General features: G+C 29.4%; 1 protein-coding gene across 14 annotated transcripts in view; it reads left to right on the top strand.

Annotated features, from left to right (window-relative positions):
- LOC107446425 (uncharacterized) overlaps window positions 1-16,401 on the top strand; it is a 55,929-nt gene continuing 39,528 nt past the window's right edge. For 2 of the 14 annotated variants that reach the window (XM_016061060.4, XM_071187789.2), the window contains exons 1-3: window positions 42-742; window positions 6,733-6,803; window positions 13,345-13,465. In XM_016061060.4, coding sequence (XP_015916546.1) covers window positions 6,734-6,803; window positions 13,345-13,465 — 191 coding nt within the window. In that variant the 5' untranslated portion in view covers window positions 42-742; window position 6,733. Of the gene's footprint in view, window positions 984-6,732; window positions 6,804-13,344; window positions 13,466-16,401 lie in introns of all 14 variants that reach the window. The other 12 variants (XM_016061058.4, XM_016061063.5, XM_071187792.2 and 9 more) reach the window with 12 other exon arrangements.

The following is a 16,401-nucleotide window of genomic DNA, read 5'->3' as shown; positions in this document are numbered from 1 at the left end:
GAAGGAATCATGATATTTATGGAGTAATATCAGTGCATCATGCTTTCTTCTTGTCTATATGTAAATAACCACTGTCAAAGCAATACATATCTTACATTATTCTCTTCGTTGCAAATTTTCTTATGAATTTCGCCCTTTAAATGTTAATAATTGTGGTTGTAGATTTGGTATATGTCTTCGTAAAGAAATATTTTTATTAAAATATTGTACATAGCTTTAAATTTTCGTAGATTTTTATACATTATGAAAAGTAATCTCTAATGAACATTTTATCTAATCAATAAAGCTTTAAAATTTGTTTGTAATTTTTTTACCATTATACAGTACAAGAAAGTGTAGCTACAATTTGAAAAAATTTGTTTTCAGCATTATACCGGCGTACAAATGATTCTATTTAGTATGTGACACACTTATAATAAGAACTTAGGAAGCACTAAACAAGTGAGCCGAAGTTTTTCTAAGGACTGATTTCCCCCCCCCCCCCATTCATTAAACGTTAGGAATTACCTCTTTCTGTTTAGCTTAAGTATCCCTCGTCTGATGGATGTAAACGTCTGATGGATAATTACGGAGATGCATGCAGAAGTTCGTTGCTGAGGATATTATGAGTTATACCTCCAAAGTTGATGTTTTACAAAAATGATGCAGAAAGAAAAATTTTGAATTGCTACTTCAAATTAGATAGGAAAAACGCCGGGGGTATTTCCGTATCGTGATCTGTCACTCCAAATGGATGAAAAAGGTGCCAAATAGATTTTAAACTTGCAATATTTTTTTTTTGAAAGACAAACAAACTTGTAGATGTTTGCTTAGAGATAGCTACAAGTTATATCTTTCGAGTTGGTCTCTTTCTGTGATGTATTTCTTTAGTTTCTTGCAGGCCACTGCCTGGAAGTTGCCAAGTTTTGGCGATTATTCTGTCACAGATCAAGATATGGAAATCTCCCCAAATGCGGTGCTTCGAACTGATTTTTAGAAAGCTGGTAATAATTTTATTTTACTGTGGGCATATGAATATTATGGGCAGTACGAATATTATGAGATTATGCTGGTTTCTGGAGTGGGCAAATTTTTTGGGAGCCAAGAAACTACAAAATTTTTTGCACATTTCTGGTTTTTGCCTCATAATATTTAAATTGCAAATTTTCATGAAGCTCAATTAAAAATCTTTAAATTCTGCATTAATTGATATACTTAAACTCTAAATTTGGTTTAGCCGTTTGGTCAGAATCGATAATAAAAATTAGCCTCATTTTTCATTTTGGTTCAAAAAAGCTTTACACTTACTCTTAAACATCTGTAACCCAAAAATGCCCTTCCAAGGGAGAAGTAAAAGTTAAGTAAATTAAAAAGCATTTAAATCTGCTTTCAGTTCGTGTACAATTTCCTTATCTTGTTCATTCCTTTGCAAAGATACATAAAAAAAATAAATTAACCACTTTCGTTATAATATCAACAAACTTTCGTTTGTTCGGCTTTTTTCTTTCATTTGAGTTTCAACTGTTGCTAAAATTTAATGCTTCATAAATGGTTATTAAGGTGGACATTATTTGTTTCATGTGTAAAGAAGAATAAGAATAGAGAAATAATTAAGAAATGTAGTCTTAAAGCATTTATTGAAGCCAGTAAGAAAAAGATAGTCATCATATATGGCACATTTTGTTTTTAGAAAAAGTGTATTTTGTTTGAAGTGTACCATTGATACCTTCTTGGAGAAAAGGAAAAGCAGACAAATTGCACATGAGATCAGGACTATTGAAACAATAAATACTACAGTCAAACCCTGCTATAGTAAATATGGTTTATAGTGAACTCCTGGATATAGTGAACAAAATGTTCACTCCCATACCTTGCTATATACATATAATATTGTTTATTGTGGATAAAGTGAACCAAAAGAAGAGAGGAAATTGGATATTATGAACTTTTTTCTGTCTTCGACTGATCTTTTCTTCATTTTTTGGGAATTTTGAAATTTCTACATAAAATACATATGCTGTATAAAATACATATAATATATACCACATAAAATACATATAATTTTAAAAACCATCTATTGAGTGAAATGTAGCCATAACCAGTTTGATTCATCTATCTCAGTTTCCTATCTCTAAATACAGGCCATTCCTAAATTTTTGCTGCGCAAGATGAAGAGTAATAAAAAATAAAAGTAAAAATTTTTTGTTACTACATATTATTTTTTAATAATTTTTGTACATTTTTTTTTTTATTGGTCATTTATTTAAATAATTTGTAATAAAAGGAAGCAGTTCGGAAAAAATAGTTAAAATTGTTTGCAGTACGGATATAGTGAACTCCTGGTTATAGTGAACCGAAATTTCAGTCAATTGAAGGTTCACTATAGAGGGGTTTGATTGTATTAAAGAAAAAGTTTATGAAAGGAATAATGCGTGTAATGTGGCTGCAATAGTACTTTCACCCTTTCAATGCAAGGCAAAATAAAATTTGTCAACATTTTCCAGCGGAGCACCAGCCATCAAAGACATGCTTCAGTTTTTAATGATCTTAAAGCTATGTCTGATCTGGTTTCTGATGAAGAAGCCAATTTAGAGTCCCTATATATGGAAGACAACAAAGTTTAGCTTGTTTACATTACTTTCAGAAGACACTCTCAAAGGTTAATTTCAAATTTGCAACTTTATCTCCAACTGAGGCAGTTGCTCAACAACACTGTCTGAGGGTATGCCTTCAAGTGGAACTATGGAGATAAAACTTTCTTGTAGGCCTGGAATACCATAAAAAATGTTCTGATACCAAATACCACAAAGCTATCACAAGCACCTCACAAACTGCTGAACAATATTTCATGTTCCTGTAAAAATAGATATAAAGCTCCTTGTTCTTATAGGAAGGCTGAAATATTCAGTTATAGGTGCAAACTGCAAGGGCCACACTTGTACTAATTGTCTATCTGAGGATGACATTCTATTGTTTGAAAATATGAGGAAGAATAAATCTTATGTAAAAAAAAATTCGAACGTGAAGTTCTCAAGGATATTCTTAAAGCGCATGAAAACATTTCTGGACCATCTTCTGCCTAGAGAATCAGAAATTTAAAAAAAAATGAACATTATTTTTGTTATAACCTATTATATATTTTTTTATATTTAGTTATTAGTTTTATTTTGTTAACTTATTTCTTTTTTCTTTGTTTGCTATTAAGTGTGTTTTTATTATTATTATTTGCTACATTGCATTTAACATTTCTGGAAATGCGTCTGTCTTGTTACTCATTGCTATTTTTTTTTATAAGCAATTGGTGATTTAAATTGTCTGAAAAGAAAGCTTTTTCCATAACTTCGTGTTGCTTTGTTACTGCGATTCGAAAAAGAAAATAACGTGTAAATAAACTCCGCTCTAAATGATGTCCCAAATCTACTGTATGTGAAAACTAGAAATCATTGAACTTTAATGTCGATGCGAAAATAAGGAATTAAACATGGTGGTCCAATACTTCTTTCACCTAAGATTCTCAGAACATCTCAGCTAATGCTATCCTAAAAGTTTAAAAAAAGAAAAAATGAATTTGATTCCTTTCAGTATATGCAACAAAAAAAAAAGTTGTCATTTTTGTTTTCTTTTTAGTTTTTCTGTGTAAAAATGAGCAAAATTATGAAAATAGTGTTCCTTGGAAGAATTTGATGCTCTAAAACTTTCATATCTATTATTTTCCAATTAGAGTGGCATTTACAATTCTTGAGTGTTTGTAAGGAAGCATAAAATATTTTTTAAGTGAAGCAAAAATTTTTTCTCAATTTTGATTACTGAAATTCATTAAATCAAATTTAATTAGCAATTATATTATCCCATGCAGAATTTACTGATTTTTAATTTTGTTTTTAGTTAAAGTTTGCGTATAATGCTATCTTTAGAAGTAATGAAGCAATAACTATAAAAGTGCTACACATTTCGCAGATTTTTGGTTTTCGAAAGCTTAGTTCACTTAACAGACCCATATAATTTTTGTTTGGGATGCCCAAGTGAAATAAAATCATTTCCTGCTTTCTGCGAATTAGTTCGAACTAAAAATCTAATTTGACCGGGTTATATTTAAAAATTCGCACTTGTTATAGAAGGAATCGTGTATGTTCTGAACACACAAAAACAGAAAATCAAGACAAAAAGCTAAAAATCAGTACTAATAGCGACAAAATATTTTTTATCAAGAAAATCAGGATTACGAGCTTGCGTTTGTTTAATGCATTTCAATGTCAGCTGAGATAGCATCAAAAATCTCTATACTGTAACAAATACATATACATATCTTTGTTGATTAAATTGAAACAAATTTTAGTATTAATTTGTATTTTGTAGAACAATTTACGAGGTCAAATTTGACTGCACTATAGTGATCTTTGTACATGGTGATGACTACTTTATAATTTTTTTAAACTTACCCTGGTATGCAAAAGAAAAAAATGAATTACTACTTTGAATTAGTCAAATGAATTTTCAATTCAAATGGATTTTGAATTAGTTCCTTAGAAATCAAAATTTAAAATAGTCAGGTATTAAAAAATTTTTAAATTCACTTAAAGAATTCTATGGTGAAGACGTAGTACACAAAAAGTAAAATTAACGTTTAGGGGTCAAAACTTGCAACCACTCTCCTGACCAGGTTATTGGGACCATAGTTCCCAGATTGCAGCTACTTCCTATAGTTTAGGAGTCAGAAATCTAAATCCATAAAAAAAAAAAGAAAAATACAGTTATATTTATACAGAGAAAGTATGTTTTTGAGTCTGATTTCGTGACTTAAATAGGACCTGCATTAAATAGTATATTTAAGATCACCCCTTGAACAATTAAGATTTAGTTCTAGTGAGTTTTTATTTTTTAGCAAATTTGACTTTTAAAATATAGAGGCTGCCTATATTATAGTGCTTATAGTTTATTCTACTGCTATGAAAGATGGAAGAATTCTGAAAAAGGAATATATTCTATGGTTGTAATTTAAAATTTTGTAAATTTCATGTTATTAAATATACATAGTATTTCTTTATTACTGCCTTTAATATATATTTTAGAAACTTGACAAGAAAAGTTAAAAAAAAAAAATTAACATCAGGGTTCGCAAATTAGTATTCAAACAAGGTAAAAATACAAACTGTATTGAAGTCTAGGGAATCACAAATGAGGAAAAAGGATTGTAAACATCTATACCAGTTGGATTGAATGAGGAAACAAAGAAGGGTTGAATTGTAATTATTCGAACTTTATATTTAATTTGATAATATTTGGCGGTACTAATAGTAATTACAGTTCAACTCTTATCTGATTTCTCTCTCAATTGCACAGGTTTTGATATATTCAGTCATGCCTTTCTTAGAAGTGTAATGTTTATTTCTATGTATTTCAAAGTTTGGATTTTTTTTTTGCTTAAATAATAAATTGGTATAGTTCAAACTGTTTATAAAGGGGGGAAAATTCCAACTCTTTTGAATGGAATCTATTTATTTAAATTTTCTTAACAAAGCACAATTTTTTAATATATTGTACAATATGCAATTTAAAGAATTATGAAATGAAAACATGCAATACTTGAATTATATACAAGAATGGCATTGTGGTTAGAAGAAAAGTACTGGAACATCCAACTGGTGCATTCCAGCCCTATTACACTCGTGGGGATAGTCTTTATCTGGAAAATATTATTCCTATATTTTGGTCAGAAGAGCGTTCGGAAGATTGCACCTCATAATTGTAGTTTTTTTTTTGTTGCTTATTTTGCCATCTCAAAAGGGTCATATTTTTAAATTTCATTTCTCAAGAACTAGTCGACTGATTCCCTTCAGATTTTGGATTTTTGTCATTTTAAAATTATGTAGATTAAAATAGAGTAAAAATTTGTTTTCCTTGCAATTCACATTTTTTTTACTGTTAATAAATTAAATGATAAAAATAATAAACATAAATTGAATGAAATGAGGCAAAATACAAAAAAAGTGGAATTAACATTAAGGGGTCAACCGTTATTTTGATCTAAGACCACATTTTCCAGTTTGCAGCTTCCTCTCTCCCCCCCCCCTATATTTTGAGAATGAATTCAAATTTATGGAGAAACAGTTTCACTATTCAGATAAAATACATTTTTGTGTCTGATTTTATGACTTAATTAATAGATAACTGATTAATCAGCATTTTTAAGGTTATGCTCCTAAACCATTAAGATCCCATCTTAGAATGTTAAGGTCAGACCATCAGGTTAAAGGTTATTAAGAAAATTCTTTTTTATTTTCCAGACTGTTGTGAAATTTTCAAATGTGACTATCAGCGACGCCCGGTGGCTGAGCGGTAGCGCTTCGCTCTGTCGTGCCACAGGTCCCTGGTTCGATCCAGAGGACGGGCAAGGTTGACTCAACCTTTTATCCCTTAAGTGGGTCAATAAGTGAGTACCAAGCATGCTTGGGAACTAAACACTGGGGGTTCCACGTTCGGCTGACCGGAACATCTGCTCCTGCACCCCAGAGCCCAAGGTCAGGAAAACTGAGATGGGCACAGCAGGCCTTGGCCCTCATGGGCTGTCGCGCCGCTGAGTTTAGTTTTAGACTGTCAGTAATAGAGAAAACCATTACACCTAAATTTGTATTATTTTTTGCCAAGCCTTTTTATTTTAATGATATACTAGCTTCTATAGAAGCTTTGACTACCAGTGTAAATTACTAGCTATCAAAATATATGCTAAAGCAGCTCAATTATCTACTATTTCAGAATGATGGAGAGTCCTGACGTAGCTAAAGATTTTCCTGGATTATATGCTTCAGGAAGCAAAAAAACTAGTGGTATGAAAACTTATGGTATTCTGTAAAGTTTATTTTTAATATTCATTTATTGTTTATCACTATGCCTAAAAAATATAATGCAGTAGAAAGTCTCTTATTTGAAATTGACTATTCTGATTTTGACTACTCTGGAATATAGATTTTTTTTTCGTGTTAAAAAAGTGAACAATATATGTCAATTTTCATCCAATAATATCTTGTTATTAGTTAAAGGGCATTTAAATAACTACCGATTGTTTAATGTCATGAAAGAGAAAAAAATGCAACAGTAAGCAGAAGATCATTTTAACTTTTCCTGTTCCCAAATAAAAACCTATTTGTTTCCTTTTTTTTCTCTCTCTCTTTCTTTTGATATGAAAAGATAGCAAATCACATATAAAGATTTTTTTTAAAGAAAGAGAAAGAAGAAACAAGCTTCAAATTCCAGAATTATTTTATCAAAATAAAAACGAAATTTGGTAAGACTAAATATTTTATAATGCATGATTTAATAAAAAAATATTCAACAAGAATTTCTGAAACTTTTTAATGATAACACATCCAATTTAAAACTGAAATGAAGCTTGTCAATAAGTGTTTCTTTCAAATACCATTAATATTCAGCTTCATTGATATTCATAGGGTTTTCTGGTCGTCAAATTTTGAAAAATTTGAATTTTTTAAAATTATATATTTCGATATCTTATACTATGGGATGTATGTGGGCAGAACCATTTTGCTTGGAAACCATTTGATATAGGTAAAAAACGTGATAATCAGATTGGCGGTTCTGTTTTGTTGAGGGCTGGCACGGAAGGCAATAAGTGCTGCAGGCAATCAGGCTTATATACAAAGATCTGTCACATGCAGGGATGTGATTCTTCCGCGGATTCCCGTTTTTTTTCTGATTTTTCCATTTTTCCCGCTAATTTCCGCTGAAATTTTTGTTTGCACAAGTTAAAATATATTATGAGGAATTAAATTTTCCACGAAGCAAAAGTAGCGAAGCCCTCTTTCCTTCCTCAAACATTGATTTTCGTATTTACCTGATTTAAAAGTTGAACGTTGTGATTCCTAATCAGGCGATTTAATTGTCGTACATTGCTATTCTTATTTACGAGATTTAAAAATCAATATTGCGATTTGTAATTACGCACTTTTAAAACCCTACATAGCGATTCGTATTCACGCAGGGCTGATTGTGCTCCGTAAAAAATCTGGATTTCCGGATTTTTCACTAACAGTGATCCGGAAGTTTCCGGAGATTGAAGGTCCAGACATTTAAAAAAATCATTGATCACAGAAGTTTCCGGAAATCAAATTTTCAAAGGTGGAACTTAAAAACACAGTTTATTTTATTTGTTTGTAAGGGAGAGCCAGAGAGATACTTTATAAGCTTATAATCATGATTAATATTCATTTTTTATCAGTAAATAGTTGTTTTAATCATAAACTCAAGAAAAAGACATATTTGTAAATTTCAATTACTTCTCCAGGTCATCATAGGTATGTGTAAATGGTATAGGTATGTGTAAAATTGTAAATATAATTTAAGTAAACTATGAAATGTTGAGAAAAAGGAAAAATAAACTTGTTTAAATTTTTTTCAATTTAAACTTTTTTTTTTAACTCAAGAAATTTTCCAGAATTTTGGCTTGGGCTCACAATCATCCCTGTTCACGCGAGCTTAAAATCCAGTGTCGTGATTCGCTTTTGCGGTTGTAATATCAAGCATCGATTTTCATATTTATGCGTGCTTTAAAAATTAGACAGTGGGATTCATGTTCGCGCTATTTAGAAATTACGCACCGTGATTCGTATTTACTTGATCTAAAAATTAAGCATCATGCTTTGTATTTTCGCATTTTTTAAATTCGATATAGAGTTTCATATTCACGTGATTTAAAAGCCTCATTTCGGGATTCATATTCTCTTAATTTAAAATCATGCATGTGATTCATATTTATATATTCATGCAATTTTAAAACTAATCATCGGGGTTTATAATCACATGGTTTACAAGTTAAAAAATTGCACTTTTTTGAATTTCCTCTTTTTTACTTTCCAACTACTCTCATCCCTGCACATGACAATTAATTTGAAAGGTATATTTTCCTGAACAGTCAAAATGATAACTGAATGCTGAATTTGCTCATTAAACATTTTCTCTGAAACATATCCATTAGCGTAAAGATATGGTCAAAATTGCCACTTATTTGACTACTTTGATCATCAATAACGATTTCATGAAGATTGCCAACATGCTGGATTTCATGGGATTCAAATTTGCCCCACAATGTTTAAGTTTTGAAAAAGATGTAACACATGTGTGTTACACGTGCCTTCAATGCTTTTAGAACTGTGCGTCATGACCTATAAGAAGCCAGATCTGTGATCAGACAGGAAGCACTGCACGCCAATGAAATGTTTGAGTTTGAGGAAGGTGTGTGGTTTAATCCATGCATCGTTGATTCATATTAAATCTCAAACAACCAAAGAGGAACATTATCAAATCTTTTAATGCGATTTACCAGAAATAATTTTCTTTTGTTGGGATTACAGAAAAATTGATCAATCAATTTGATATCACTGAGGTAATTTGTAGAGAATTGATGTGATTATGGTTGAAACAACAAAAATTGAAACTTTTCCAAAATAAAAATTTTGTACGTTTAAATGCAAAAAAAGTCTATTGTTTTTAAAAATGTTTCTTCAGCTGTTTTGTCTTTGCTAAAGTGAGAAGGATTGTTTTTATTTTTTAAATAAGTAAAATCTACAAAGCATGCAAAAAATACTGTCTAGTTTGTTTTTAAATAGATTAAAATGAAAGCTTGGTTAATATCTGGTTTTTTTTTTCAGTTAATGCTTTTTTAAGATTTTTTCTATTTCCTGTTTTTTTCTTTAAAATATATCATATTACAACATCCAGTCATATTGCTTTTGAAATATCTCTTTCAGATTATTTTATTTTTGAGGAAAGGAGAAAGTTTATACTTAAAAGTGCTATCATAGATATTAAGAGTATAAAATTTATGAGTAAATAATCTCAAAGTTAAATGTAGGGACATATTTAGAAGACTAATAAGAGGTTAAATTGTTTAACAAATAATTAAAAAAGTTGCACCATGATTTAAGGATAGAGTACCCTAAGACATCATAAGTTCACAATTTTAAAGAATTTGTAATTTCAGATGAAAACTAGGTTTATTTATTATTATGATTTTTTCATGCAGTAGCTCAAAAGTGATGAAATAGAGAAATTTTTTTTTGTTTTGTTAAGATTAGGCTTTTATAAAATTTGTTTCTAATTCTTTATATTATGAAGTACTTAACCTTTTTTTAAAATAATATATAAACAATTTTACTAATATTAGGGAAATTCTTATAAGTTTTTTTTTTTTTTAAATTTCAAAATGCTGTATATAGAATTGAATAATAAAATAGAATGCAATGAAAGAGTAATTCAAATTGGTTTCTAGTTGGAATATTGCAAATCGACAAAATATCAAAATCTATTCTAAAGAGCATGTTTAGAGAATTTTCAGCTAAAAAGGCATTAAAGAAAAACTTATATTTTGTATGGTATAATCTGACAACTGAATACTCAAATTTTCTAATAAATATTTCATAAAATTTTTTGTGGGAAAAAATTTTGATGAGAACAACAGAATTGTTTTTCTAAAATTTATTGTTGGCCAATGAGGAATATATATATATATATATGTTACCAGCAAAGTATGAAATGCCGGCATTGTATATAATGCCGGATGTTTTTTGACAAGGTATGGAATATGCAAAGTATTACTTACTTTCTCTAGGCATCTATGTAATACCTAGGCATTCTATGGAATGACAAATGGGCAAAGTATGAAAAAAACATCCTGATGAGGTTATTATGTAAATGATGTGCATTTCTCCAAAATAAAAATACTATTCTTAAAAAATAATGAGAATGCCATTAAAAAAAATTCTTCAAATTGCGTAACGAAAAATAAAAGTTGTTCAAAATGAAACAAAATTTTTATATAAAAAATAAGAATTTATCCTACTTGTTGCAACATGGCAGGCTTGAATAACATTTTGAATAACATTTAGACAAATCGGAGATCCATTTTGTACTTTGCTGGTAACACACTCACATATATATATATATACAGTAGGGAACCGATTATCCGGAACGATCGGGACCATCGCTATTCTGGATAACTGATTTTTCCGGTTTTCTGAATCGCTGCAAAAAGCCTTTTTTTTTATCGTCAAACCGAACTAAAAAAAAATATTAGGAAATAATCTTAAAAAGAAGAAAAAACGATGAAGTAATACAGTAGTGATTATTTCTAAAATGATGGTATGGTAAACATCTTTCAAAAAAGAAAGAAAAATCCTAAAATCTTATGAGGAAAAAAAATTTTTTTTTTAAAAATCGCGGGAAAATGTATCGAACTTCGTTCCGCTTTTTTGGTTTTCCGGTTTTCTGGATAACGGGTTCTGTACTGTATATATATATATAAGTTCAAAATGAAGAATAAAACAAAGAGAAATTATAGACATATGAAAAAAAGGGTGGTGGTAAATAATCTCTTTTCTATTTTATATTTTTTCTTAAATAAACATCTATCTTCTAAAACTATTTATGATCAATTTTTAAAATTATCCAGTATAATATTACCTTGCGCACATCCATTTCGGGCCCATCCTTGGTAACTAACAAATCAAAACTCAAAATAACAAATCACTTGAGCAGTGCAGTAAGAACGACACTTTAAAACCCTCTTGTTGCACTCAATTTGCGCTTTTGTTTTCATCTTTTGTTTTCATATTTTGTAATCTGGCAATCTTTCTGCGAAAACATTTTTATCATTCTTGAAAAATATCCGTCCATGTAAGTTGTTATGATTTTGCTACTCGCTTTATAGCCCCCCCCCCTTTTAATGTTTTTTCTTTTTATTTTATTGTATTACCTGTTTTTACTTTTTATGATCTATTTTATTTGTAGTTATTTAATAAAAAAAAATTTTTTTTTTGAGTGCTCCTCACACTATTGTATTAATATATTTTGCTTTGGCGTTATTGATACAATATCAGAAAGCACTCTGCTTTGCGGATATAATCGTGTGGGCTGAAGAAAAGATTATATCTTTTTTTCCGGTTTTTTAATTAACATTTCATTTCATTTTTTTTTTTTTTTTAAAATAAAATGTTGTTTGTTATTTTTTTACTTATTATTTCCCACCCCCCTTTTTTTCATATGTCTATAATTTTTCTTTGTTTTATTCTTCATTTTGAACTTATCTAATGAGTGCTGTTTACTTGCAGCTTAAGCGCAATAAATGAAACTTATTGTTTTTCTTAACTTTCTTAGTGTTTTCTTGTATTTATTTATTTATTATATATATATATACATACATATATATGCATACATATATATATATATGCATATATATATATATATATATATATATATATATATATATATATATATATATATATATATATATATACAGACATACATATATATATATATATATACAGACATACATATATATATATATATATACACATGTAGTGAAACCTCCAGAAAGGACTCTCTTTAGCGACCTCCCCTTTTAGAGGCATGGATTTTTTTTTTCATAGACTTTGTGTTGAAGAAAGCCTTTCGGAGAGACCATCAAAACCTCCTCCAGTGACCTGGCAAACCTTTGCACCCAATGTGGAGAAGGTCAAATAAGGAAACACAAAAATATCAAAACAAAAAATATTAACAAAAAGAATAAGTAGATTCAAATGTATTCAAAATATTTGTGAGTGGCTTTCATTTAGAAAGCTCTTTTTTACGATATCTGAAAGAAATCGACAATTTCATGTTGCAGAAAGAGGATACTATCAATGATTTATTTTTAGAGTTGAAAGTTAAATTAGAAAAAAAAGTTATTTTAGAAAAAAACTCACCATCTCAAACAAACCTCTTCTAATTTTTTTAAGCTAATTTTTATGATATAAAATTTAATGCAAACTTAAACAAAAGCTTAATTATTTACTTATTTCAAATAGTTCTATCATTCAAAAGTGGTAAAATTTTTTTTACACATAATTATATTGAAGGGCATTTTTATTGTTGCTGATTTTATCCATCAATCCGGTTTTCATGATGCCAACGCAAATGGAATTTCTGCACCTAGAAAATGACACTGAGTAGAATTAAAATTGCTTGCCGAAAATCATGTACCCTTGATAACATTTTGACGATAATAAAGGTAAACCTTAAGAACGACCAACCTCCATTGGCGACCATTTTACTGTGGAATGAAGAGTAGTCACTCCCGAGAGGTTTCTCTGTATATAATATTTCTCTCCTGAAGGATTTCTAACTGTTTTGTACTACTTTAAGCCCCTTTTAATTTATTCTATATATTTTATAAAGTTTAATTTAATGTTTAGGTTTCTGAGAAAGTAACTGCTATTTTCATAATTTTCTGCTGCAACTATTTATTAAAAATACAAAGAAATTAATTTATTAAGTTTAAAATTATGGAGATCTTTAGCATAATTATTTTTATTGCAGATAGTGAAGAAGAAAAGTTAACTCGATTAGATATTCTTGGAAAAAAGAAAGACTCTAAGAAAGATAAAGGTTACAAAGTATTTGAAGGTGAAAGCTCTGATGAAAATTTGGATGAATCAAGGTATGTTTTTGTTATTTGATTCTGCTATATATTGATTTGTTCAAGCAGAGAATTTCAGGAATATTTTTACATTTAAAATAGGTGCACCTGACCATCTAACAGAAAAATGCTGAAATGTAAACTAGTAAAAATAAAGTTCTGTAAATAATTTGAGTTTTGAAATAACTTGAAGAAAAAAAATGAAATTATTTTAATCTTTTAATTTTACAAACAGAAAAAAAAGTTTGATAAATTTTTATTTTTAGATTCTTTTAGTCATCGGGGGAAATTATTTTTATTGATTCATAAAATAAATCCTTCTCTTTCTCCTAGTAACTGCTTTACTCTTAAGCTTTTATGAATTTCGAATCAAAAACGCATCCTTAGTTTATACGTTCACTGATTTAAATTTTTACTTATCAGCAGTTCTGTGGATAGAACGTGATAATTTTATTTTTAAAATTCTCATCTCAATTGATCATTCACATAAAAAACTCACGTCATTTTCTACCTACAAATGGTCCTGCACACATTTTTTCGGCTGAAACACCTGCCTATCTAGAATTAAATTTGAGAAAAATTCCTAATACCACGGTTTTCTGCTAAGAAGGTAGAAGAAATAATGTTGAACCAATAAAAATGTGTGAATATTTGAAGGCAGTAAAGATAAAATGTCAAACTTCCAGCTGGTTAAAGTTGGTTTAAATAATTGGTAGAATATACATTTAATAACTTTTTCTTAACTCTTTATTTAAAACTAAAGTGTATGCAATGTTTTCAATTTTAAAATTGAACACCAAAATGTGCTTTCTTGAATAAACTTATCTCCTTTTAAAACAATTGTCTTTCAATTTGTCAATTTATACTTTCAATGAACTTTTCACTTATGAGGATAAATCACTTACTAAATAAATTAAGGATTTATATTGAAAATTTTCATTGTTTATTCTGATTTTATTTGCCAATTTTTAAAAAAAGGTGTGTATGAGTACTTTTGCCCAGCAAATAATAGCAGAAAATTTATTACACTATAAAAATACTGTCGAACTAAGTAATTTAAATACATAGTGAATACATAAAATTCTTATTGCTGATCAGAATTTTTGCAAAAACTGACCGTGCACAAATAGTTAAAATAATGTATCAATAATACTTGAAAATTTGTAATATCTCAGTTGTCTGAATAATTGTATGTTTACGTCTGTATGTGCTTCTATTTGCAAATGTATAGTAAACTATATAATACTTCTATTAAAGATTTGGAGATTATATCATATGTAAGAAATACAGTGTAATGTCTCATATCCTGACGTCCCTTTTCTGGAAGGATCGATTTCCCGGACACTTTTTAACAATCAAAATAAACAAACATCTCTTCATCTTCCCCTTTCTTTTTTAAAAAAAAAGGTCTTTTGACGCGTTTTCTCTTTTAGAACACTGAACCAACACCTATCTTGGTGGTGATGACTGAACCCATAGATCACAAAGGGGAACAGAAGATCTACCAAGACCATTGAGTGACCATTAATGACGCTCCTACTCTGGAATGCAGGAAAAAGAGGGAGATTTGTTTTCAAAAGACCGCAACTACGTCCCCTCCCCCCTCTTTTCCTATGCAGCTGGCTAATAAAAGAGGCATTTCCTGGAGCCTTTTTATTGAAAGAAAAGGGTAAACGCAGCAAGCGTTAACGTGGAGGGGGAGTCTAAATGGAACATTTGAATAGGTCTAAAAGGATACACGTCCTTGAGAAACATTCCTTCTTCCCCATACCATGTAATATTTAGGAGGCGGGGGAAAAAAGGGGGTAACAGTCTTTCTTTAGCAGATTCTTTCAGTCATACAAGAAAAAATAAAGAGAACCCCATCAGCGTGCCCCGTCTTTATGCTTGATTGATAGCCGGTGATTGGAGATAAAACAATAATTTGTCACTTCCCCGCCCTCAACTTGAATGATCTCCTCTCTACACTTATTTTCTTTCACAAATAAGGCGAAAATTAATTTTTCTCCTCCACCTACCCACCTTAATGAATGACGGGAATTTCCCTTTCTTGCTTAAATCGTTCTAGTTAAAAATGGCGGATTATTATTTTCACATCTGTCAATTTTTTTTTCGTTTTCTATATTTTAAGCTATTTTTTTTCTTCTAATATTTCATATTTGATTGATTGGATAATCTAATACTAGAACATTATTCCCCTTAAAAAATAATGTTTATTTATTTTTGCTTCTTAGATTTAGATCATTTTAAGCTTTGTTCCAGAATGAAGTGAAATTCCCCTTCCTTCTTGAATCGTTCTAGTTCAAAATGGCGGATTAATATTTTCATAACTGTCAAATTTTTTAGTTTTCTATATTATTAGCAATAATATTTTTTTTCTAATACATATTTTATGTTTGATTGATTAGATATTCTAATACTAAAACATTATTCCCCTTAAAAATAATGTTTATATATGTTTTGCTTCTTAGATTCAGATCGTTTATTAGATCATTTTAAGCTTTGTTTACCTTGGGGGTCAATTATACAAAAAAATTTATTATACGGACTTCTGGAAGTCCCACCGATTCCAGATACGCGACCTTACTCTGTTATATAAAATGAACATCGATGTCAACTTGTATGGTAATTAATTAAGACTTTTCTTACATAGTGGTAGCAAAATAATAACTGCTGAATTAGGAAAATTTTTCAACAAATTAGCCTATGTACTTTGCCAACAGTTAACAGCTTAACTATTACAGGGCTTATAATTAATGGTGATCCATTGGCCGCTAACAATTAACTCAGACCACCATAAAATAAATTATCAGTGATCTACTTGACCAGCAATCTATGTAAAAGAATGATGATGTTTTGGTTTTTTGATTTCTGATCAATGACTAAATTTTCTTAATTTCTACCTAATCTTGCATGCACATTTTTGAAATATTGATTAATCATAGTAGGCAAAAAAA

Source organism: Parasteatoda tepidariorum, chromosome 11 (assembly GCF_982258835.1).
Source record: "Parasteatoda tepidariorum strain Cologne lab strain chromosome 11, Ptep-v5.0, whole genome shotgun sequence".
NCBI classification, from domain to species: Eukaryota; Metazoa; Arthropoda; class Arachnida; order Araneae; family Theridiidae; genus Parasteatoda; species Parasteatoda tepidariorum.
This window is presented reverse-complemented; position numbering and strand designations above follow the sequence as displayed.